At 33.8% G+C, this 26,451-nt stretch overlaps 5 protein-coding genes across 5 annotated transcripts; 3 read left to right on the forward strand and 2 right to left on the reverse strand.

The window, feature by feature from the left end:
• Positions 1-1,373: 1,373 nt before the first annotated feature.
• Positions 1,374-1,904, reverse strand: LOC106340987 (agamous-like MADS-box protein AGL62). The gene has a single exon (XM_013779809.1). It carries the CDS (start codon positions 1,902-1,904, stop codon positions 1,374-1,376), a length of 531 nt encoding a protein of 176 aa, XP_013635263.1.
• A 1,490-nt stretch (positions 1,905-3,394) lies between these two features.
• Positions 3,395-5,582, forward strand: LOC106326652 (aquaporin SIP1-1-like). Its single transcript, XM_013764569.1, has 3 exons — positions 3,395-3,791; positions 4,841-5,113; positions 5,191-5,582. Exons 1-3 carry the CDS (start codon positions 3,498-3,500, stop codon positions 5,398-5,400), a joined length of 777 nt encoding a protein of 258 aa, XP_013620023.1. The 5' UTR covers positions 3,395-3,497; the 3' UTR covers positions 5,401-5,582.
• A 308-nt stretch (positions 5,583-5,890) lies between these two features.
• On the forward strand, positions 5,891-8,664 carry LOC106295939 (apyrase 1-like). Its single transcript, XM_013731989.1, has 9 exons — positions 5,891-6,412; positions 6,511-6,639; positions 6,720-6,776; positions 6,850-6,942; positions 7,180-7,385; positions 7,514-7,605; positions 7,692-7,909; positions 7,997-8,186; positions 8,360-8,664. Exons 1-9 carry the CDS (start codon positions 6,125-6,127, stop codon positions 8,470-8,472), a joined length of 1,386 nt encoding a protein of 461 aa, XP_013587443.1. The 5' UTR covers positions 5,891-6,124; the 3' UTR covers positions 8,473-8,664.
• A 9,609-nt stretch (positions 8,665-18,273) lies between these two features.
• LOC106345015 (NAC transcription factor 25-like) lies at positions 18,274-20,052 on the forward strand. Its single transcript, XM_013784312.1, has 3 exons — positions 18,274-18,606; positions 18,740-19,092; positions 19,334-20,052. The coding sequence occupies exons 1-3, from the start codon at positions 18,438-18,440 to the stop codon at positions 19,877-19,879; spliced, it is 1,068 nt and encodes a 355-aa protein (XP_013639766.1). The 5' UTR covers positions 18,274-18,437; the 3' UTR covers positions 19,880-20,052.
• Positions 20,053-21,035: 983 nt separating this feature from the next.
• On the reverse strand, positions 21,036-23,276 carry LOC106340996. Its single transcript, XM_013779818.1, has one exon. The coding sequence runs from the start codon at positions 23,274-23,276 to the stop codon at positions 21,036-21,038; it is 2,241 nt and encodes a 746-aa protein (XP_013635272.1).
• Positions 23,277-26,451: the final 3,175 nt, after the last annotated feature.

Here is a 26,451-nt window from a genome sequence, read left to right on the forward strand (position 1 = left end):
CATTTCTTCGTAAACGTAACGAGTCGTTTACGACAAAACCTCCGTTACGACGGACGTTTAACAACGAAACGTCTTTCGACGTTAATTCGTCGTAACACCCCGTTTACGACGAATTTACAACGAATGCTGCCCTAGTAAAAAATATGTTTTCTTGTAGTGGCGATGGATACTTAAACTTGAATTCTGGGGCTTAAATCTTATATAATTATTTTTCAAAATTTTTTGGAGCTATACAGCAATGTTTTACTTGGTTATATCGAAGACCGATCATGATCACTTTATTACAAGAACTTTGGCTTTTTCATTAACTGCTGCATTCTTGTAATGATTGTGCACCAACAATAGCTTCGACTTTTGCATTCTTGAGAAGGTTTGTAACTGTTACATTCATGAACAAATAACGAATAAATTAGTTTGACGGAGAAAGATTTAAAGAAGATGAAACTTAACTCACGAGCGGCAAAGGCAAGGAGAGGGTCTCTAGCTAAAACAGAGACTCTGGTTCCATATTCGTTGTTGATGCCATAGAAATCTGAAAGGGCCAAGGAAAACGAAGTCTCGAGGATTTTTGATCAGCTACTCCCGATTTAATCATCCGAAGGAGAAGTAGACAAACGCGCAGAGAAATCAGAATCTCCATTGATTGTGTATGGCCGTGTATTGCACCGTTCCCTTTGATTTATTGTGTTGTCATTATCATTTTAAAGCAAATTATTAGTCAAAGTCAATGCGTTCTGTACATGGACATTGTTAAAACTTTCAACTTTTATAAGGTAAGGAGAAATAGTCTTCGAGGCAAGTTTGACTATCAAGTATCAAAAAGATGAAACAGAACCGATCGAGAGATTGTCATAATGAGTACTAATTTCCCATCAAAATTAAATTTATGTATGTTTATTTAACTGGACTTAGGAGTTAATTAACTCTGTTTATAATTCTGTTAGAGAGTTTAACGATGTGCCTAATGTGGCTTTGTCAAACAAAGTTTAGGATAAAAATAAAAGTCAATAAACGTTTGATGTTCATGAACATTCATAGATCTTATGAATTCGAGGATAAAATGTATTTAAAACGAAATTTAAATTAAAACATATCAATGGTATGTACGAGTCTGAATAGCGGCAACTAATATGAAACTAATTATACCATTATGGTTTTTGCCTTTTAAGTCAGAGAAGATTATAAACATAAAATTTAAAATGAAATTCAAAAGCAACGACTAAAAGACAAGAGAAAACAACAATTCAAATTATCACCCAACCATATAACCAAATATATCAAGACAACGACAAAGAAAAACAACATAAAAACAACAATTCAAATACGAAGAGATTAATTCAAATTTATTCACACCCATCGGCTTCATCACCACCCTAATGTCCATGTCCCGCAAGATCAGCAGATGAACCATCACCGTCTTTTCTAAACTGTTGTGAAACCTTACCGCATAAGCTAACATTTAACTCCACAAAACTTTGGTGCATCTGCTTCCGCTCTTCCACGCTCAAGCCTTCAGCATTCCACCACTTTTTGTCAAACCTTTTGTCACTTTTTGATTTCTTCAATTTTTTTTCCTTCTCCTCTTCCAATTCCAACTCTTCAGCGAAATCAGCATACAATTTCTTGAGCTCTTCGTTCTTTTGCCTCTTATAAGCTCCCACTAGCGAAGGAGTATTGGTATCGTCTTTCCTGGGCGATTCATCTATCAAAGGGCTCTTCAGTCGACCAACAGCATCTTCCATAGACGGATGTGCGAATGTGTGAGACTTTCCGGTTTCAGAGAAAGCCACGAAAGCTGCTTCAACACCGCATAGTGCAACGAGCTCGCTCATCTTCTTGAAGATCCCAGTTTTACGTTTTGAAAACGTAGTCATTCTGTTTTCGTAGTCTTCCACCTCCTTCATTTCGATCTTTTGCTTTCCTTTTGTATTTTTCATTGTCACCTTTTCAGGACTTGGAGAGTTTGGTTTTTGGTATGTTTTTTAGTTTTGTGCTTTAGCAAAATTATGCACATGCACAATTTATTTAGAGGAAAACAGATGTATAGAAACATGGTATATTGTTTGTAGACATTTAATGTTTATGAAGAGACTGTAATGAATAATTTACATATTTGACTAATTATTTGGCAACCACTTAATATATTTTAAATCTTGTAGTCATTATTGGAGAATTAAAGTCAACAAACTAAGATTGTAATTTGGCAACTCAATTAGGTCTTCATTGGTAAAACATTAGCATTAACATTAACATTATATTCTCCATTATCCAATCAACATTTGTTAGAAAAGTATTTAGAAAAACATTTACTAAATGTTAATGTTATCCAAATGTTCTCTGGTCAATTCTTTCATATGAAATTTTTAGAAGAGCATTTGCATTTATAATTTATAAAATTAAGAAAAATATATAATTCACTCATTCATTTTATTTAATATATTATTTTTATATCCAGAAAATAAAGTTTTGATTTCTAAAATAAATTTACAATAAAAATATTTTTTAAAAATAGTATTTCACATTTAAAATATAATTTAATTATATTTTAAAAGTGAAATATTATTTAAAAACAGATTTAAATTGTAAAATTTATTTTTAAAATAATATCTTTGATATAAACATAATTATTAAATTATTATATAAATTAAATTAATTATATATATATATGTAAGAGTATTAAAATGACACTTTAGTAAAAGAGAAAATATTAATATTTAAATATAATTTATTGATTGTTAGTTGTTAACTAATTCAACTACAAATACACAATCTTGAACAATCTTGATTAAATATATATTTTTGAACAATTTTATTCTATCAAGATTGTGTAAAAGAGAAAATATTGTTGCTTGGAATGAAACTTTCGTCAAGTTTACACAATTTTACTGATAATATTTTCAGATGAAAATTCAAGTTTCGAGTCTTAATAGCTGCGAGAAAGTTATTTACCAACCGACTATTTTTTTGGCCCTAAAAAATTATGAATTTCGTCTTAGAACTTTTTGCAACAAAAAAATATATTTATGTAAATCAGTAAATAACACATCTTTTTTTTTTGTTTAACACATCTTGTGTCTAAAATAATCTCAAACACAAAACACTATTATAATTTTCTAGTCTTCAGTACTTGTGATTATATCACACACAAACAACTTTAGAGTGGCATTTTGCTCGAATAATTTTCCAAATAATTAAATAACATCTTTTTACTAAATAAATAATTAAATAACCTGAAATATACAATTGTTTTCTCTCATAGCTTAACTAATATAGAACCCATGAATTTTGAATCTTCAGTGATACATACATGTTTCGAATACATATAAAAATTTATCACAACATAATAATAATAAAAAAATCATACTGTATAACAAGTGCGAGACGAGTGGATTAGTTGAATCATACAAAGATATCTTCCTTTCATGAAAATAAAATAAAAATCTATTAGAGGGAGAAAAATAACTACTCCGATCCCCAAAAAACAGAGAACCATCGATATGCTGATGGGCGTTATCAAGTCGGCGATTGGGGATATGCTGATGACCTTCTCATGGGTCGTCCTCTCCGCGACCTTCGGTTTACAGACGACGGAGATCATCTCCGCCGCGGGGCTTCACGGAATCACTTGGGCTCCGTTGGCGATCACCACGTTTCTGATTTTCGTCTACGTGTCCTTGTTCACCGTCGTGTTCGGCTCCGCTAGCTTTAATCCTACCGGAAACGCCGCCTTCTACGCCGCCGGGATTCCTGGAGATACCCTCTTCACCTTGGCCATCAGGTTGCCTGCTCAGGTATGTAATCTAATCTAAAGATCCAAACTTTTTTTTTCGAAAGTTTTGGACTTTGAAGTCTTAAATTTGAATTTCGTTTGTGTTTTGTCTGTACGAATCTGAATCTTAGTTGTGTCTGAATCTCAGTCTATTATAGTATATGCATTTTTTTTTATCCCATTTAGTTTGGTTGCAACTTGCAAGTACTCAACTTCATCATAGATCATATCATTTTGGGACAATGAGAATGATCTTGTGTTGTTACTGTGAGTATATTCTCAGCTTTGTTCTGGTTTAGTATAGTGGGGTTTTGTTTTTTTTTTTCTTGTACATGAAAAGAACACAGAGAATCAGATTCTTTTGGTTGATCTATGTGTTGCCCACTTTATTAAAGCTGAAAAGAACATTATCTTTAAGCCTTTTTTCTTTTCTTTCTGAGGTTTATTGCGTGTCCATGTGTTTCTTCTGTGTATAACATAAAGAGAAAAACTATTAGAAACACTGACTAAAGCTGATTTAACAAAGAGTAAGTTGTACTCCTTTTTTTAACGGCTTAATATTTTTATTATTCATTTGTCTTGAATTACAAGAGGTTGCAAGAACAGAGGACAAGAATGGAACAAGCTCCATTGTTGTTGTGAATTACAAGTTTGTATTGAGTAAAAAAGACTTAAACACCTCTTGGTAGGATTGAATATTTGTTCTTTTTCACTGATTATTTCTTCTTTCAAACATCCTTTGGGTCTCTAGAAACAAAAGTTTTTTTTTTTTGTTCTTTCTGAAGTTTCTTGCGTGTCCATGTGGTTCTGTGTATAACATAAAGAGATAGAAAAGACTGTTAGAAGATTGATTAAAGCTGATTTAACAAAAGAGTAAGTAGTACTCCTTTGTAGAGGAGTTATACTGAGTAAAAAAGACCTTAACACCTCTTAATAGGATTAAATATTTGTTCTTTTTTTCACTAATTATTTGTTCTTCTTACCACGTTTTGCTCTAGAAATAAACAATTTTCTTATTTCTGGAAAATGTTTGAAAATGAAATGGGAGATATTTTTTGGTGATTTTACCAGGCAGCTGGTGCGGCAGGAGGTGCATTGGCTATTATGGAGTTCATACCAGAGAAGTACAAGCATATGATCTCGGGACCTTCCCTTCTGGTTGATGTGCACACTGGAGCTATTGCAGAGACCATCTTGAGTTTCGGTATTACCTTCGCGGTTTTGCTTATTATCCTCAAGGGTCCACGGAGGTTACTCGCTAAGACGCTCTTGCTTTCTCTTGCAACCATTTGCTTCGTTGTTGCTGGGTCTAAATACACCGGACCAGCCATGAACCCCGCCATTGTAAGTATCCATTGGTTCACGTTTTTAAAAAGATGAATGATCTCTCTAAAATACGTCTTTGTGTGTTTGCAATGCAGGCGTTTGGGTGGGCGTATATGACCAGCTCTCACAACACATGGGACCATTTCTACGTGTACTGGATCAGTTCTTTCGTTGGAGCTTTATCTGCTGCATTGGTCTTCCGTACTATCTTCCCTCCATCTCCATCTCCATCTCCATCTCGACCACAGAAGAAACAAAAGAAACAGAAGAAACAGAAGAAAGCAGAAAAACAGAAGAAAGCCTGAGGTTATAAACCAATCAAACACAACACCGGTTCAATTCTTTACCGGTTTGGGATTTTACAAAGATTCATAATGTTTTTTTTTAATTCCAAAATTAAGGAGAAACCAACAAAAAGTCTCCTTATCAATTGTTTAGATTCACTCTTTATTTATCAATTTAATTCAGCTTTTCTCCGGTTTGTGCATTAATCATTCAGATTCTCTTCCGGTTTAGAATTATTATGGTTAATTTTGGTTCTGTTCGGCTCAGCTTGCGGAATAAACAGATGTTATGGTTTAGTTTGAATTTAAAATGTCAACTGTTCTCCGGTTTGTGCATTAATTTTTCAGACTCTCTCCCGGTTTAGAAAAAACAATGGATTATCAATGAACGGTTAACTTTGGTTCTGTTCGGCTTATTCTCTAAGCTTGCGGGATAAACCGGTTTTCGGTTTGGTTATCTTCATATTTGGTTCGGTTAACTCTATCGAATTCGTTAAATCATAACGTAACGACTTCATCTCTCTCGCAAGTCTCCGATTCACAGATCTGTGATCAATCCGTTAGCAACAGCACTCGCAAAACCATCGCCGATCTGGATCCGTCAAAGGATCCACCGCAGTCCGTGAAGACATCGGCGTCCTCCGCCACCACCAACAAGATCCGATACCGCTCCCCTTCCGCCTCCGAGCTACTCGAGTCAGGACTCGCCACTTCCCCCACCTCCGACTCCGACAACGGCGCGAAGATGACGGCGAAGCGAGCGATCGGGAGGCACGACTCTCTTTCCGAAAAGATCCGTCGGCACCGCGGTCTCCTGCTCGTGATCTCGATCCCGATCGTGCTGATCGCTCTCGTGATCCTGCTGATGCCTGGGACGACGTCGGAGTACGCGCTGAACGGAGGAGGATCGGATTCGAAGAAGTACGCTGTGATTTTCGACGCGGGGAGCTCGGGGAGCCGCGTGCATGTTTACTGCTTTGATAAAAATTTGGATCTCGTTCCTTTGGAGAATGAGCTCGAGCTCTTCCTTCAGGTGTTGCAAATGCTGAAATTGATATTAGGCGTTAAAGGATATGTTTGTTTGATTCGTTGTTCTAGTTTTGTAATCGGTTTGTGATATGTTGATTTCAGCTAAAGCCTGGATTGAGTGCGTATCCTAATGATCCTAGGCAATCAGCAAACTCTTTGGTGACTCTGCTTGACAAAGCAGAGGACTCTGTTCCTAGCGAGTTGCGTCCCAAGACTCCTGTTAGAGTTGGGGTATGTAAACGAGCTCCTTGCACATAATGAGGTTCATGTGATCGTTGATTTCTGTAATTATCATTTTATATCATGTGCAGGCTACTGCTGGTTTGAGAGCTTTGGGTCATGAAGCTTCTGAAAACATTTTGCAAGCGGTAATCTTTGTGGTTTCTACAAAAATTCGCCTGCTTTTCTTGTGTTTGACGAAAAATATAATTTTGTTTGAAGGTTAGGGAGCTCCTGAAAGATAGAAGCAGGTTGAAGACTGAGGCAAATGCAGTTACTGTTCTGGATGGTACTCAAGAAGGTTCTTATCAGTGGGTATGTTTTCTGATTTTTTTTTTCCATTTATTAGTGTTAAATCCAGTTCGTATTGCTATTATTCTATAGTACAACTTAAGACTTGAGTGCTTGTATTTGTTGTGTCTCTTTTAGTATTTTTATCTTGCATTTAGAGGATTGATCTCTCTGAATAATTTTGTTTTATCCTAAAACAACCTGTAGTTAAGTACTAACAAGTTTTCATTTTTTTTTCCCCCTAAATTGTCCATTGTTAAGGTGACCATCAACTACTTGCTAAAGACTTTGGGAAAGCCTTACTCAGAAACGGTTGGAGTGGTTGATCTTGGAGGGGGATCTGTTCAGATGGCGTATGCTATATCTGAGAAAGATGCTGCAACAGCACCAAAACCATTACAAGGCGAGGATTCTTATGTCAGAGAAATGTATCTCAAGGGACGAAAATATTTCCTCTATGTTCACAGGTTGTTCATCTGTAATTTCTTTTGTACCCTATTAGATGATACGTTGCTCCTTACATGCGAGACATGAACCTAGCTTTTATTTAGCCTTTTAACTCAAACGCAATATCTTATTGGCTTGCTGAATGCAGCTACCTACATTACGGGTTATTAGCTGCCCGAGCAGAGATTTTGAAAGTTTCCGAGGGCTCTAACAACCCCTGCATTGTCACCGGCTATGATGGTAAGTGAGACATTATTACTTGAAGAACACTCTGTTTCAAACTAGAACTCTCTGCATCCAACTGTGGAACATGTGATTCATTTCAGGTACTTACAAGTATGGTGGAACAGCGTTTAAGGCCGCTGCTTCTCCATCCGGTGCAAGTGTAGACGAATGCAAGCGAGTAGCTCTTAAGGCACTCAAAGTCAATGATTCAGTCTGTACACACATGAAATGCACATTCGGTGGAGTGTGGAACGGTGGAGGCGGTGGTGGCCAAAAGAATATGTTTGTCGCATCGTTTTTCTTTGACAGAGCCGCAGAGGTAAAAATATTTATCGCCTTTAAAAGTCTTCGTTGACATCACATTGTTTGTCAATGCTTAAAAGTAAACCATCATGGTAAATGGCAGGCTGGTTTCGTTGACCCGTCACAACCTGTGGCTACTGTTCGTCCAGCTGACTTTGAGAAAGCAGCAAGCCAAGCGTGTAACATGAAAATGGGAGAAGGGAAAACGAAGTTCCCACGTGTGGAGGAAGACAATCTTCCTTACTTGTGCTTGGATCTTGTTTACCAGTACACTCTTCTCGTTGATGGATTCGGTAAGCTACTCTCTACATCTTTCATTACACATTACGCCTATCATGATAAATGATTAGTACAAGTTTGATGATAATGGTCAGTGTGTATGATGGTCATGCATGTGTTAGATGTATGATAGTTTCGTGATGTTATGAAACCATCTCAGACAATGATGTTAAATGATCTTAAACAGGATTGAAGCCATCACAGACAATAACGTTAGTGAAGAAGGTGAAGTATGGAGAGCACGCCGTGGAAGCTGCGTGGCCACTAGGAAGCGCCATAGAGGCCGTATCCTCGCTATGAGTGGGGAAATTTTTGGGAATTTGCATGAAGACCCATATTCTTTTGATTTCTCCTAAAATCACCCCATCCTTTTTATTTCTACCTCTCCAAGTTTTGTTATCATCATAATCCTTACTTCCTTACTATTGATTTCTAGAAAAGAAACAAAGAGACTTTTTGTTCTTACTATATATCTAATTTATTAGTTTCCTTTTTTTGTAAAACTAAACTGAATACGTGTCCTTGGTTTCGTATAAATGCTTTCCTTATTGAGAGTATTTGTCTTGGCGGTTGAGAATTTGATTTTGTAGTCTGTCCATGTTTGTCTCTGTTTTTTCTCTTCAGACCTACAATTATTGGGGGTGGATTGATTTAGTTCAACGTCGATAATTCAGTAAACATCATAATATTTCTCCACAAGCAGTCTATATCCAAGTCCATTTTAAGCCAATATATTTTTTTTCCTTAAATTTCTGTTTAGTTTATTTGTTGAGAAAACAACATTAATTTGGAGATAAGTTTGCAAAAAGAATGGGAGATGAGCGTTGACAAGTCAAAGGCATTATAGATAGTTTGGAACTTATACGCTATATGAGTGGTCCCGTCATATAAACTGAACTACTACTTTGATTTGTGACCATTTACACGCCCACCCATTCTAATCTCATGTCACCAGCTTGACTTCCAGGACCAAAGTAATATTACATGAATATACTTGTAATGAACCATTGAAAACCCATGGAAACTCAAATCAGGTAAAGCTATATATGCAGTAAAACTTGTTTAGCTAAACCATCGGCCAGACTGTGTAAGGGATAAAACTATTAATGGTCCACAATCGATGTATTATTGTTTGCTGCTTAAAACAAACAAAATTTATAATATGTTAAAATAACTTTTAGTAAATGTGATAATCGAACTTAAAAACAAAATTCTCTTCTAGAATACAAAAGTTAAGACTTAAAAGTATAAGATGTTGATTGGTGAGTAGTTGTAAACTTGACAAGTTAGTGTTCAAATTCCAGTGGAACAAGTAAACTTTCATTATATCTAACCACACTTATTTAGAAAATCTAAAATCTAATTCTGCTACATATTATCTTAATTACGAAGGATATCCACACCCATAATTATACGTATAATATCTTTTTTTTTCTAAAAAAATAGCATATATCTTTATCTTTATAAAGTGGAGAAGTGGAAAGAAAGATGAGAAATAAGTGATAAAACTAAAAGTATAATATACCATTCCTGAATTACGTAAAGAGACCACTATTCAACTAAGTTAGTACCCATCATTCCAGAAATAAATAAAAAAAAAAACTATCTCAAAAATATAAAAGTATATAACGACAAAGAAGAAAAGGATGTAAACAAGATGAGTATCCATATTTTTCTGTTCGGTAGAATAAATTCTTGACCTACTACCAAAAATAATCTATTATATACAAGATATCAATATGTGTAAACATTACTCGTTGTAAAATAAGAAAAGTAGATTTTATTAAACTAGTTATGTATCTAGTTACCACCAATATTTGATGAAATGATTCGTCAAAAGACTAGTTATCTTCCTCTTCTCTGTAAATAACGCGATGGACATCAATATATCTCCTTGTCAAGATTTGTTTTCCTCAGTTTAAAACCCGGTTGAATCAAGTGGATAATATCAAACTTTTATGAGGAGTGTGGACTCACTTCATTCTTTTGGCATATGCTATCTTTTACGGTTTGGCTTATTATAAAATTATTAATAATGCTCCTCACTTCCTCTCTATCTCTTTTTCGGTTCCTAAAGCAAGTCCCTTCCGATGTTGGCGTTTTCCAGGTTTCTATAACCGTCTATTTCTCCTACTATCTTTCTACAACTAAAAATTAGACTTTTATAACAAATAATCTACATAAATATATGTAAATAAAATGTATTTTGTCAGCAAAACTTTCACCTATAGAAAATTGCAAACTTTTCCTTTTAAATATAGTGCATCGAAATTTAGTTAGAAAACAAAAATGCTACATATATATATATATATATATATATATATATTAAGAAAAAACAAAATAATACTGATGGTAGAAATATTGTAAATATTTTTTGCAAAAAAAAAGAAGAAATATTGTAAATATTTGTTCTGAAAACGTATATTGGAAATGTTAACATGCGGAACTTGTCACTGAATAAGTTCAAATGTTGATCAACATTAAATTTTGAACATCCCAACAATCTAGTTCTTGAATTTATAATGCTCGAGGTATATGTGATGAAATACTGAAGAAGAATTATACACTGACCTTAGCATTTAGACCCAAAAAAAAAAGGAAAATTGCCAAAACGGACAAAAATTTAGCATGATTGTCTCTTTAGTATAAAAATTTTTTTGTCCACTTTTTCTCTCTTTTGCCTTTTTCAATTCTAAAATTTAATGAAATATATAGTTTTATAAATAAAAAAATTGTAAAAAATAGAAACAATTGATAAAACATCCATATATACAAGCTCATTTTTTTTTGGTTGAAAAATTTGATAAATTAAATTTTAAAATTACGTTCCACCAAAAGTAGAATTCATCTTCTACGGAAAATGAGTTAGTAGAAAGTGAATTCTAGACTAAACAAGTTCGTCTACTATTTTTAGAACGAACAATCTACTTTTACTTAAAATTATAAATAGGGAGAATGTGAATTCTACTAATTGTAAAAAAACTACTTTTCTGTCGAATGCAGCTTCTACTTTCATTACGTATTCTACAACTCCCGGAATATGAATCTAGACATTACTCTGACGGCTACATGAGGTAGAATCTGCTTATGGAATTTTTGTCTTCGTTCTACGCAATAAGAAAGTGCCTTCTACGGATAAGAAAATTCGATTTTTGCGAAAATTTAGGAAATTTCAGTTAAAAAAATATTCTAAAAATATTTGAAATATTCTAACTTCCCAAAACGTTTATACTTGGCCACAAAAATATTCTAAAAATATTTGTATTCTCCGTGCTTGCCTAAAACGTTACAAAATATATATTTTTGATTTTTTTATATATATGTATATATATATCCAACTTTTTTATATATTTACAAACATATATCGACAAAAGTTATGTATGTATATTTATTTTTACTGATATATTTATTTATAGAATTATTTGAAATTCAATTGTGTATATCACGGGAATATATAAATGTTATTGTCTATGCATGAAAATATTTTATTTTTAATTAAAATTATATATTAAAATTAATAATTGAATTTAAGTATATAAGTATCGTAAAAATATTGGTATATAATGTTACTTCTTATAACTTTTTAAAGTATAAAATTATTTATCAAATATGATTACACATTTAAAATATTTAATAAAAATTTAAGATATTTAAATAATTTATAAAATAGTTAACATACACTAAAAATTGTTGAATATTGACTACAAAATTTAGTCGAAATTTTGGAAATATCTGTTTGCAAATTTAAATGTACAACTTATAAAAAAAAATATTAAAAACTTTTTGTGAGATCTTTATGTTAATTAATTTTTTATTAACATATTCATTTCTTTTTATTAATGTACTTATTTATATTATTATTTTGAATTCAATTGTTTATATCAATTTTTTTATATTAATATAAAAAAAGTTAAATATATTATTAATATACTCTAAAATGTTGACTTAAAATTACATATAAGTATATATTTTTTAATCATTTTTTATTTTTAATTCGTTTTGAATATTTAAATACTTTTAAAATATATTTATTTGATTAATTTGATAAATCAAGGGTTAGTTTTGGAATTATGAAAAAAATTATACTAAAGGGACAACTTAATGATGATATTATACCAAAAAGATAACTATGTTGAATATTTATTCCGTTTTGGCAATTTTCCCAAAAAAATATACACCGATCTATATGTTCAAACAACTCGTCTCGTCTGGTATTTATTATTTTTTCTTTCACATAACCAATATTCTTTATTGAACCTGTAACATTTATTATTATTATTATTTGAGCAAAGTAGCGTTTATTATTTTTATTTTTAAGTCATTGAAACTATGTATACAGTAAATTTTTCCTGTCAGAAAAATATAATACGTATATTAAAAGGAACATGCTCACCTATAATTCTAGCTAGGTGCAAAATGTTGACGCTTGATAGAGGAATCGAAAGTCACACGTGTTGTTGCTGGCACGTTGACTATTTCAATTTTCGTATTTTCATTTTTCATGTTTCATTTCATTTTTCATGTTTCTTGTTTTCTTGTTATTTGAGGGAGACTTTAGATTTTATAAACAATAAAAAATAAATTTATTGTGAATTACCTTAAAGCCTACTGGCGTAAGATAAAATTCAATTTTCTACAAACGAAACAAAAGTCACATTTGATAATAAAAAAATTCATTCGAAGTGTTTTATGTACATATTAAAACACTTTCTTGTAAATTTTAACGTGTATTTTCTACAACTACTTTGTTGCTAGTTGGGTTTCTTTATAATTTGCTTGCGTATTGTCTGTTATGCGTACGTGCATATGCAATAGTCATAATCAGTGGGTTTTAACGTTGATACGCAATATTTGACTAGTAATATGAGATTACATATACAACGCATACATATGAAATTCATAGGAGATCATAAAGGTGTAGCGTAGTTGTCGAATTTGTCCATGAATTTCGCATATAGTGTACTACTCTCTGTTTGTTTTCTGAGGGTTTCTAATTAATAATTTTCAAGTTGAAAACAAGGTGGAACTTAACTCATTACCAAATGATTTAATTAAGCTTGAACTTTCAGAAGATTGAGGAGATTAACTCATCCCTTTATGAATATTTAACTCAAGAAGTGAGGAGAGTAACTCATTCCTCTATATTGCTTTACGATGTAAGATTTCTAAAATCAAACTACGATCAATTTAATATTTTTTCAAAAAACTTGAAAATAATAGATAATTTTACCAGACAGTTGTGATACGTTTTTACCTTTACTATATGAAAATACTCTTCTATGTTGCCAAAGTGGTGTATTTGGAAATTTAGTAATTAAAAGGTTAATGGCTTGTGATATCTTTTATGATCCCCTAGTTATTTATGTAACTTATAATTGACAGTCAGGTGATACCTCTTTCGGTGAACTAAGGAGGTTCAATTATTGGTTTGCTTAATTGAACCTTTAAAGCTTATTATCCCTACAATATATAAGTACAGCTGGCAAATAAATCACTGACGTGTACTTACAAATTTAGAACCAAAAAGTCAAAATCAGAAGTATATTCGAGGGAAAGTTTGGGTTAGCGTGTGGTTTGCGTGTGTGTGTGAATACCGCCGTGGCATGTCATTATCATTTAAGAAAAACACTTTATCTTAATAATGTAGGTTTAATAATATTAACATAGTCTAATTAGCTTATTAAATTACGTTTTAAAGTAAACATTAAATAGATCATGTGGGTGTTTATGATTCCACGTTTGTTCTTCGGGAAGAAACAAATGTTTATATTTGGTTTGCATCCCACCAAGAAACATATCAAACTAAGATTAGTTTAATAAGTACTTTGCTTCATTAGACAAAACACGTAGTTAATTAACTAGTTTAGCATTGAAACAAAATTATTGGTCTTTTGTCAACAAATTATTGTCCTTTTCATCTTCACACATGTTAGAGCAGCACTGGTCAAAGTTTACTTTTGTTTTTTATATATGGATTTGATTCAAAGCTTCGTGGTACGTAGTTCTTATCTCAGTTAACCCAATCAATATGTTGGTCTGATACGTCTATCCAATTCTATTTTACTGTAATAATAAAATATACTTAACGTATTACCAAACCATAAAAACTTCCTGCATAGTTATTAGTTTTTTTTTTTTTTGTAACTGGCATAGTTATTAGTTCTTTCTAAAAAATAAATCGGTTTGTTTAATTTATCATTATAACTTGGTCGCTACGTACATAAAATAAGTTAACAAATAACTGAAGTATGGGATTTGTATGATTCGATTGCATTTCTATATATGTGTTTGCCTATGCATGTTCATATTTTGATAGACATTAATATATAGTATTTTTCTACATCACATATCTTTATATACTCAGGTATAAATGATCAATAGTAAATATACAACTTGTCTGGGGAGAAAAGCTATATATCGGTTTTCATATAAATGTAAGCTAATATTTTGAAAGTCAAGAAAAAATGTGCGTTAGATATTATTGGACGCTTCATAGACGTTTAATACATTTTTTGTAACATTCTGACTATCTTCATCATGACTAAATTTTGATGCAGAACAATAAATATTATTGACTACTGACCTTATTCTATTCATGTTTTTCTTTAAGTTTCTACATTATAACAAAGAAAAAATAAAGCTTTTAAGGATAAGTCTTCGAGGATAAGTCTTTCTCGGAAACAGAGGTCTTAGAAAAAACTATTAAGCATGCAAGAGAGTGGCAAGACTCGACTACAAAAGCTAAACCTCTCTCTGTTTCGCCTAAAGACTGCTCCGTTTGTGTGCCTGAAATGCAGCAACCAAAAACCACAGTGGTATGCTTATCGGATGCAGCCTGGAATAGTGTGTCAGGAACAAGAGGCTTGGGATGGTTTGGCCCCGACTCTACTGGCGTTACACTCCTGCAGGGCTCGACCGCATGTCCTTTTGTGGCATTAGCCTTAGTGGCAAAAGCGCTGGCGCTCAAGGAGGCAATCAAAGCTGCTATCTCTCTTAATATCAAGGACCTAATATGTTGCTCATATTCAAAAGGCCTGATCAATTTGATCACAGGAATACATCTTTGATTGCCCTGCAAAAAATTATCCATGACATAAGTGTGTTGAGTAGTTCCTTGTCATCTATCTCCTTTAAATTTATTCCTCGGCTTTGTAATACGATCGCAGATCGTTTAGCCAAAGAGTCTCTGTTTCGTTTTCAAAACTCTTCCAATGTGGGATTAAACCTTGTCACCTAAGTTTCTAATTAATTAAGTATGTTTGACTTAAAAAAAAAAACAAAGAAAAAATAAAAAGTTTATTATATACGACTTGGATATGCAATGTATTGTCTATGTATATGTATTACAATTGTACAAGCCCATGATGATAAAGAGTATGCAGAAACAATTATGCAAAGCTTTTATCATTTAAAGTTGTTCTTATCTCTTTTATATTAGAGGGCAGAAGGAAATCTCTTTCGTATTTAAATTTTCTTTTTCTGAACACACAACCCTATTTTCATCATCCATGGATGATAATTGTAATCTACATTTGGAAAGTAGGGAGAATTCAATTAACGTCACAAAATTGGAAAAATTCATGAATCATAAAAAGCAGCTCGCATCACATCCTTTTTTTTTTAACGAAAGCTCGCATCACATCTAAAATAGTACGTTAGGGTCTTATACCATCTCCAACGTGGTTTATCTCTCTTAGAGTTCTTAATATATGTATTATGTGTGTATATATACTCTTTCTTTTTTCTAATATAAATCGTTTTATAATTATGCACATAGATTAAAAAATCATTAATTTTTTATATTTTCTAAACAAAAATATTATTAATTATTTACCTAACTACAAATCAACCAATAATAAAATAAAATGTATATTATTATTGGTCATATAATATTAAGTGTTAATAAATTTTACATAGAAAACTGAAAACGTCATATAATTTGGAACATAAAAATTCCTCTAAAACGACTTATATATAAAAACGGTGGGAGTATTATTTATATATAAATAATTGTGGGGTACACAATTATTGTGGAACCCCATAAATAAGGGGTTTTAAAGATTCTTAAAACCCTCTTTTAAGAACCCTTACCTCTGGGGTTCCACAAAAATTGTGAACCTCCCACAATTATTTATACATATATAATATATATATATAACAAATATATTAAGAACTCCAATCCAAAAACTCCATTGGAAATGGTCTTGCTGTTGCGGATTTTAATTTTAAGATCATATCTTGTACAAATAGCGAACTAATACTCCAAAAAAATTTAACATTCTCATAATCTTCTCATTATTGGATAACCGGAAAAATGGTTTATTCCCCTATGAACTAGTTGTTCCCGGCTTTTTCACACATAACCTTTTAAGTCATGCCAAAAACCACATGAACAATGGAAAAATGACTTATTCCCCTATGAACTAGTTGTTCCCGGCTTTTTCACACATAACCTTTTAAGTCATGCCAAAAACCACATGAACAACTCTATTTTTTTAATTACATGCACAAACTATCGATTTTGAAGTAATTCCCCTAAAACCGTAACAATGTTATTTAAACGTTAATTTGGTTTATGATATGGAGAGACGGTTTAAAGAAAGAAAAACAGCAAATACTAACTTATCAATCTCCATGTATTGTCACAAGGAACTATAAAATTGGCCTAGTCTAGGAAGCTTGATTGGTTCCGTAAGCGGATGTTACTCTCAGGTTCCGGTCCTGCAGAGATTTATATATTCTCCTCAATCCAAAAATTAATGTCATATGATCTCTTTATAGGCTTTATGTCATATAACTCGAAAATATCTACCCAACCAGTTACTATGTCATATAACTCGAAAATGTAATAAATTTTTTTATCCTCAGTTGATGATGAAGAGTAAAACGATTTCTGAAGAAGAAGGGTAGTTGACAAAAAGAAGAAGAACAAAACGACGTAGTGTTCTATTTTTATCAACCTAAATGAAACCGACTATCTACATGTCATAAACCAAGTTAACGTTTAAACAACACCATTTACGGTTTTAGGAGAATTAGAAGAATTAGTTTAAAATCGATAGTTTGTGTATGTAATTCAAAAAATAGAATTGTTCATGTGGTTTTTGATATGACTTAAAAGTTTGTGTGTGAAATAGCCAGAAACAACTAGTTCATAGGAGAATAAATTATTTTTCCGTTGTTCATGTGGTTTTTGACATGGCTTAAAAGTTCATGCGTGAAAAAACGAGGAACAGGTTTATTTCAAATTCAATAATGTTGTACTTGAATCATCTCATTTTTCTTATCAAGTACAAAAGAAAATCACTCTTGAGAAAGTATGATGCTTACGTCAGCAGCCGCATCTGGGAGTACGTGGATATGGTTAGGACAAAAGCAAAACTAACCAATCAGATGTAATCTCAGAGGACACAGCTGTCTCTTTTGGGTCCATTTCTCTAAGATAACTTCAATTATTCAAACTCAATACAATGACAAATAAATAATTATATAGCTATTAAATATTTGAAAACGGAACATTTGCGTTCATACTTGGATCATTGTAGATGTTTTTGATATTTGCTAGGAGAAGATTGAAAAATATTTCTCAGAAACTTTATAATAATATATACCTAATTTTGAATTCAATAGCTTAAGGATGCAAATCCTCAATAAAATGGAATTCTATCTAGAATTTTATCTAGCACAAGAAGTTTAATTACGTTGGACTGAATAAAAAAATTAGTTAGCCCAAACGTATAAAATGATGAGAATATATAGACAACATGCAAAAGACGTTTTTTCAAAAAAAAACATGCAAAAGACGACCAAAAATTATTGGTTAAGATATTCATTATACAAGTTTCTGTTCATAGACCATGCTCGAGCTCGATGACGATATTTGCTAGCTTCTCGCCATAAAGTTCTAATAACTGGAAAATTAACTATTACCCAGTTCGAAATAATTAGAACTTATTTTATTTCTTTTTATCGACTACTTTAACATTATTTTTGGACTTTTTCAACCGGTCTACTTTTAAGAATATAATATCCTCTATTTTGTTCTAAATTTCTAATATCTTAATTATGTAAATTATTATACATATACAGTAGTACTAGAGGACAAAAATCCACACACCATAAATTGCCTCGCAACCTGCTCTACGAAAAATTTCAATCTTTGGCTCACTTCTTCTCCTTAACCAAAACAGTCCTTGTCCTCTGTTCTTTCATTTCAATCAAAACTTTCTATTTATATAAAATTTTTGAGATCAAACCAAGAAACAATGATAAGCAAGGATCCAAGATCTAGTTTACCACCAGGGTTTCGATTTCATCCAACAGATGAAGAACTCATTCTCTATTACCTAAGGAAGAAGGTTTCCTCCTTACCAGTCCCTCTTTCGATCATCGCAGATGTCGATATCTATAAGTCTGATCCATGGGACTTACCAGGTAACTAAGCAAAATATATTTCCATTATAATAACTTGTGTATGCATATTTCCTCTTTTTTTTTGATAATATGCATATTTCCTCTTATTCACATTTTTTATTAGTGTTATAACATGTTGTTTGGTTTGTATCAGCTAAGGCTCCGTTTGGAGAGAAAGAATGGTATTTTTTCAGTCCGAGGGACAGGAAGTATCCTAATGGAGCAAGACCAAACAGAGCGGCTGCGTCTGGATATTGGAAAGCCACAGGAACAGATAAATTAATCGCGGTACCAAACCGCGAAGGGTTTAATGAAAACATTGGTATAAAAAAGGCTCTTGTGTTTTACACAGGAAAGCCTCCAAAAGGTGTTAAAACCAATTGGATCATGCATGAGTATAGACTCGCCGAATCCTTATCGCCCAAAAGAGTGACCCCTGCTAGGAACGGTAGCCAAGTCAATAATTTGGGAGATAGGACTTTAAAATCTACAGAATACTCAATGAGGGTAAGATTTTTAAAATGATATTTTTATTGTTAATGTAGTATTTTTATGTGAACCAAAACAATTATGATATTTTTAATTCAGTTAAAAGGAAAAATTGTTCCAGTTATGTTGTTTAATCAAAGTACACATGATATACGAATAAATATTTTTAAATAAAGAATTGCTTATTCAACACATATGTTAATTGTTTTGTGATTTCCCCCCAATACTTGCGATTTTTATATTCCTTATTCTCTTGCAGCTGGATGATTGGGTTCTTTGCCGTATTTACAAGAAATCACACGCTTCATTGTCATCACCAGATGTTGCTTCAGCTACAAGCGATGGTCAAGAACATGAGGAAAATAACAATGAACCATTTGTAGTCAGCGAAACCCTTTTGCCAAATTTGGCAAACGATCAAACACTTAAACGCCAGCAGTCTTCTTTCTCCAACTTACTAGACGCTACTGATTTGACGTTCTTGACAAATTTTCTAAACGAAACTCCAGAAAATCGTAACGAATCAGAGTTTTCTTTCATGTTTGGAGATTTCTCAAATCCTGACATCTACGGAAACCATTACTTGGGTCACAAGTTACCGCAGCTGAGCTCTCCCACTTCAGAGACCAGAGTTATAGGAAACAAAAGAGAAAGAGTGGATTATGCTGAAGAAATGATGAACAATTCAAAGAAGATCAACAACTTTAGTTACAATATAGATCATTGGGATCATAGTCTGATTCAACAATCTAGTTTTCTGAATCAAGAACTCTTGATCAGTCCTCATCTTCAGTATCAAGGCTAGAGAGGATATTGTTTTCAAAACCCAATTAAGAGAATTAGGGCCCATTTGATATATGATTGAAAAGTTAGGAGTTGTTATGATATAAATTACTAAGTATTGCGAGGGGAAGGGAAAAATATATAAAATAGTTGTAATTGATATGATCATATCAAGATTATAAGTTTGGTTTCATCTCTCTTCATCTAATGCGTTCAGAATCCTGATTCTCTATAAATTATTACGACATATTCCACATATGCATACATGTTAGACATATGGACACGCATGTTGAGCATGAATATAGCCAATATTCTTAAAACCTTTTTTGAGAAATGTTGAATGAGTGACATGTATAGTATGTAAAATCATTTTCACAAGTCGTATTAAAAGGGCTTGTCCTCGTTCCTGGTTGATAGTATACACATATTTGCGGTTTTTGGTAAGTCCACGTGGAGATGACATCCCAATTATTCTTTCTTTCATAGCCCTTGAAAGATCATCACCATAATTACTTGCACACAACGAATTTGTGAATCACCAAGAACCAAATGGACAATGTGACAACACCCATCATCGTCATGGCCAAATCCAATGTCTCTGCCTGATCTTCAAGAGAGATTAGAAAACAAATTTTGACTCTATAACATTGTAGAGGCCGGTGATTTCATCAATAAGGACTGCGAATGGTTTTCCCCTGGTATATTTGAGATCATACTATCTATAGACTTTCAAATAAGTTTTAGCAAAAAGAAAAAGGTCAAATAGGCTCCATAGCAGAAGTAATATACACATCGTCCATACAAAAACAAATCTCATGAAGCCAGATTATCACATTTAAATCACTGTAGGGGCATGACAGCATGAAAACCATTAGACAACTAATAATTATGCTAAATTATTATTTTTGAAAACGTTACTATATCACATTAAATTGATTGCTGCGATCAAAAATTATAAACGAGTGACGATGATAATGCTACTACCAAAATTATATTTAGATTTTATTATTTTAAAAAGTGTTTGGAAATTATTTTTGACTTGTTTTGAGAGGCTGTCTGTCCCCATCTTTTTTTTGGCAGAATGGATACTGCATGTCACAAAAATTTAACGACAGTTCAAGGCTCGATTTTTCTTTTTTTTTTGTGCAAACATCTATTAAAGAGATTTCAAACAAGGTTCAAACAACACAAGTAGCAGGTGCAGGCATAGAAACTAAAGCTGCTTTAGCGAGAGAGTCAGCTTGTACATTTGCTAAACGCGGGATAAACTGAAAAGAGATAGAGGTGAAAGAGCGCGCCAGGAATCTAATGTCGTAGAGCACACCTTTCAGGACCACATCCTGTCCATGAAACTTCAAGAGTGAGATGAGGGTCCTTGAATCAGAACAGACCAGGAGGCTGCTGACATGTGAGGAGATTGCCGCTGTCATAGCTGCTTTAACCGACAACGCTTCAACCACCAGAGCTGAAGGAACGTAACGCCGGTACGCGGAGGAACTTTCGATAAAGGTGTTTGATGAGTCTCGGATGAGCCACCCAATTCCGCAGTTCCCTGAGATAGAGTCCCATGCTGCATCTGAAAAAGATGACCAAGTGCAAGCATCAACATGAGTAACATGTAAAGGCGAAACCACACTATGTGGTAGAGAGGATTTTTCGACAACTATCTGAGCTGCTTTCCAAGCTCTAGCATCCTGTAAAGCTTTTAGAACAGTAGCCTCCTCAGAGAAGAACTTGTCTTCAAAAAGCAGTCTGTTTCTGTTTGTCCACAGAATCCATAAAACCCAAAGGTAGATTGGCGTTGCGCCCAACCCAGATGGAGGCAGAGACACCATTTTTCGACATTTTTGGAGGAGGGCTGTAACAGAATCAACGTCATCAATCGCAGGCTTGAACAAGCTAGGCACCAAGTCCCAAACTTTTGCTGCGAAAGGACACTTAAGGAGCACATGGAGCTCTGTTTCCACAGCCCCACATCGTTTGCACACTGGATTCAGGGACAAACCTCTTCTTTCTAGAACAGAGCCGACTGGTAAAGCTCTGTTGTTGGCCTTCCAGAGGAAGTGCTTGATCTTTGGGGATGTATCAACTTGCCAGACCCCCTTTTTCCAGTTGAAGGCCTGGTCGTCAGAGGTTCCCACACATAGCTTTGCAAGGGCATAACCCGACTTCGTAGTGTACAATCCAGATGCGTTAGGTAGCCATACTCTTTCATCAGGCGCTAGGAAGGTACTAGGGACCAGTCTCCTTATGCTCTCCTCATAAAGAGGTAAAACTTGTTGAATCAGTGAAACATCCCAGTCGTTGGTTCCATGAAGGATGAGCCTGCAAACCTTCCAGTCTTTCGTATCTGCAGTTGGGGGTCCAATTGGAGCCTTTGGTTCCGTCGTTAACAGCCATGGTTCGGTCCAGATTCCAACATCTCTTCCCGAGCCAATGGCCCAGCCCATTCCCTTGAGAAGAAGATCTCGACCTACCAATATTCCACGCCAACCATGAGATGCACTGGCCGGGGTTTGGACTTCTAAGAAAGGTGAGTGAAGACAATATTTTCCAGCGAGGGTCTTTGCCAACAGTGTCGTTGGATCTTTGAGTATTCTCCACGCTAATTTTGCTAGCAAGGCATCATTGAATTGAGCAATCTCTCTGAACCCAAGTCCACCCGCACTCTTGGGCCTAGCCATTCTCTCCCATGAAACCCAATCCATTTTCTTGACTCCCGGGGTATTATCCCACCAGAATCTCGTAAGGATGCTTTGGATTTGTTTGCAAAGAGACATCGGGAGTTTGAAACAACTCATCGTGTAGGTTGGCAAGGCCGTCAAAACCGATTTCAAAAGGATCAATTTCCCTGCTCCAGAAAGGAAACGAGTGGTCCAACTGTGAGAACGCTGGCGGATACGGTCAATCAACGCAGTGAAGATGTCTCTCTTACGCCGGCCGAAGTGTTCTGGGAGTCCAAGGTATCTACCAAGTCCTCCTTCACTAAGAATGTGTAGTTCGTCTCTAACTCGTCTCTTAGTTGCTCCTGGAGTCTTTGCGGAGAAAGTAATTGCTGACTTATCCAAGTTGATGAACTGCCCGGATGCCGTCTCGTATTTCCGAAGAATAGAGATCAGGGCTTTGCAGCTTCGGGGGTCTGTTCTACTGAAGATCATAGTGTCATCAGCGAATAATAGATGGTTAATAGCCGGGCATCCTCGAGCTACCTTGACCCCTGCGACTTCTCCTGTTTTCTGCGCCTTCTTCAATAAACCTGATAAGACTTCCGAGCAAAGAATGAAAAGGTAAGGTGAGAGTGGGTCGCCTTGTCTGATTCCTCTAGACGGGTTCACTTTCCCTTGCGCCGTGCCGTTCACCAAGTATGAGTAAGACACTGACGTCACGCATGTGCATGATCCAGGATATCCAATCCTCATGGAAACCAAATCTCGCCAGTACCTTGCGTAGAAAGATCCATTCAATCCGGTCAAAAGCCTTGCTCATATCTGATTTTATCGCCATACTGCAGCGCACCTTCGCATCAGAGTGTTGAATATAGTGAAGGATTTCATGTGTTATCAACACGTTGTCTGAAATAGCTCGCCCTTTAACAAAGGCCGATTGATGTTCTGAGATCAGGAGAGGGAGGAGGGGCTGCAGTCTTCTGGTAAGCAACTTGGCGATGATTTTGTAATGCATATTGCAGAGAGCAATTGGGCGGTAATCAGCAACTTCTTGCGGTCCTTTGATCTTGGGGATCAAACGTATGTGGGTTTCATTTTGGCGAGGATCTAGTGCACTAGAGATGAAAAACACCTGAATGTCATTGACCACATCATCTCCTATGATATCCCAGAAGGTCTGGTAAAAACTAGCACAGAAATCGTCCGGTCCTGGCGAAGGCTCGATTTTTCTAATTTCTAAACAATTGATTATATATATATATATATATATATAGACAATTTCGCTGTTTAGTTATCAAATAGCGACTTGGATAAAAATTCAAATAAATAGAACCATATATATAGGCGGATTAAATATGTTATCTTGCATTTCGAGGTGACGCAAGTCGACCACACAATTTGTTCTTCTAGCCTCCAATGATACAATATTCGTAAGCTATATATAATACATTATGTGCACACAACGCAAGTGTCCAAAACTTGAGATTTGATCGATTTATTTATTAATTTTTATGAAGTCCAGCTGATAAAACTAAAGCCAAAAATATAAACTATATGAACCCTTGCTGTAGTATGTATATATACGTGGACCTAACAATATATTCAATTCGTCTCGGATTATATATATTTCCATTTATTTAATATATATAGTATCTTGCTATCTATAGAAATTTTCCGAGACGAATACAATTACAAAATATAGTTACGAACTTACGATGTCTTAACAAATAGAACCTAATATTAGGATCTTCGCATTAGTAATCTCTTACAAAAAAAAATTCAACACGAAATTATCTTAATATTTGCTTTAGTATACAACTGTTGATGTTGATAACTTAACACCATTTCATGAGTAACAAAAACTCTACTTCCATTGTCGAAGATTACAAATCAAACCCTATATTAAAAATTAAATCCACATATCATGTTGTAAAGTTATTAGCCATTTGAAAAGAAAAAATAAAGTTGCTATAGTTTTATCGTATTAGGTCAATCATTTAGATTATTACAAATAATAATATTAACATCCTAAATTGTTGCAGCAGCAACTGAAATATGAAACAAATAATTGAAGTCTATATTTTATATAAGCTATATTGTACTATATAGTTATAATAAGTCCACCCACTTGATTCCGAAGCCTACATTACTATTTAACTTAAAAGTTTTCCAATACACACCAATTTTTAACATTTAAATTATATATATTTGTGTGTAGAAATGTTTAAATATAGACCTTAAATATATACGCATGACTGAGAAATAGTGGTGGTAGCCATGACTTTGAGCAAGGTTGAATGACATCATCATCATTACAGCACTATGTTATACATATTCTTTTTGTAATTTTCCCAATAATATAGTTTTCAAGTAGCATAGTGTCTGGGTCACACTATCTATACTAACTGAACGAAAAATAGAAATATTAATGATGAGAATACAATTCGAGAAAAATGACAATATGTGAATTAAGAACACATGGAATTTCTCAGGTATGGTCTCGTTACTCGTATTTTCCATAGAACATTAGAACTGATCAACTGCATCGATGGGACAGGCTGTCTGTGTGTATCGATGGTTTAAAAGGCCTGGGCTGGGTCCACATGACCCAATAAGAAGAGCCAGTGACGTCATAATTTACGTCATAATCCGTCACCAAAGGATCCGTCTTCTTCGCTTTTAAGTGTTTGCCTCCGGAAGCAAAAGTCAACCTTCCTAAGCTACGCCCGCGTATATATTAGAACCTACTTCTATTCTATTTTTGGGGTCCACGCGCCATACGAGAATTTATAAAAAAAAATCGACAGAATACAATAAATAAAACCTAAGAACAGCATTATTTATGAGTATTATTTATCCCTAATTATATTCCACAACTTGCGTTCGACATGTCATTGTATATCATACTGTATATATATTATCGGGATGATTTATTCCTATCCAGTTTCTACCATCTATTAATGCATATATACAGTAACGAAGGTTGTAAAGTTTTATTGGTTTTACTTTTTTTTTTTAAAGTTTTATTTATTTTTCTTTTGAGTAAATAATATAACAGGTATGATATACGGGTAAATGAAAAAAAAAATCGAATTTGCAATAGTTGGTCAACTATGAGTTAATTGTTTTAGAAATTGATGATTGGGTCGGTAATTTGTTGCGAATATTATTGACAAACGACTTGTACCGAGTTACTAGTAATTAAAATACATTCGATTTGATCAAAACATGTCAACCTTCAATGAGAAGATGACGAGCTAGTTTAAAAAAAAATGACGAGCTCGAAACATCAGTGTATTTCAAAAATACTAATAATTCAAACACAAGATATATTAATATGATAACCTATTAGTACGTCTACTTTTAAAAGACTTTTTGGACTTGTTTGGATTTTAGTTATTTGATTTTGTTGTGTTACAAGAAATGATAATTGCAGTCGATCCATAGGTAGTTCGGTTTAATATGGTCTTTATCAATGCTGGAATTTCTTGAGAAAAATCATAAATAATTTTAGAAGTTATACAACCAATTTCTCCTTTTTGTATGGATTTTTGTTTTGTTTTATGGGCGATTGTTTTTTTCTGTTTAAACTGGTTCCATTAATATGATTCAAACATAATAGTCTCTGAATACAATTTTCTGGTTAATGGATTCCTTTGGTTTGTATTTTGCGGAAATTAACCTGGAAAAGGTAAAAAAGCATGCATATATGTTGATATGCACAGCACACTCTGAATAGATGCTGCTGTACAGTAATGAAAAAATAGTTATCATCGAAAAGATTTGAGTATGTGATATTGACACAATCAATATACTGGTGAACAGAGATGATTAGACGGTTATGTTAGTTGAAGATTAGGTGTCCTATCCTTCTTTTCAAAGAAAACCCCCAAAGAACAACTTAAAAAGAAAACTAATCAAACAGTTA

Source organism: Brassica oleracea, chromosome C1, assembly GCF_000695525.1.
Source record: "Brassica oleracea var. oleracea cultivar TO1000 chromosome C1, BOL, whole genome shotgun sequence".
NCBI classification, from domain to species: domain Eukaryota; kingdom Viridiplantae; phylum Streptophyta; class Magnoliopsida; order Brassicales; family Brassicaceae; genus Brassica; species Brassica oleracea.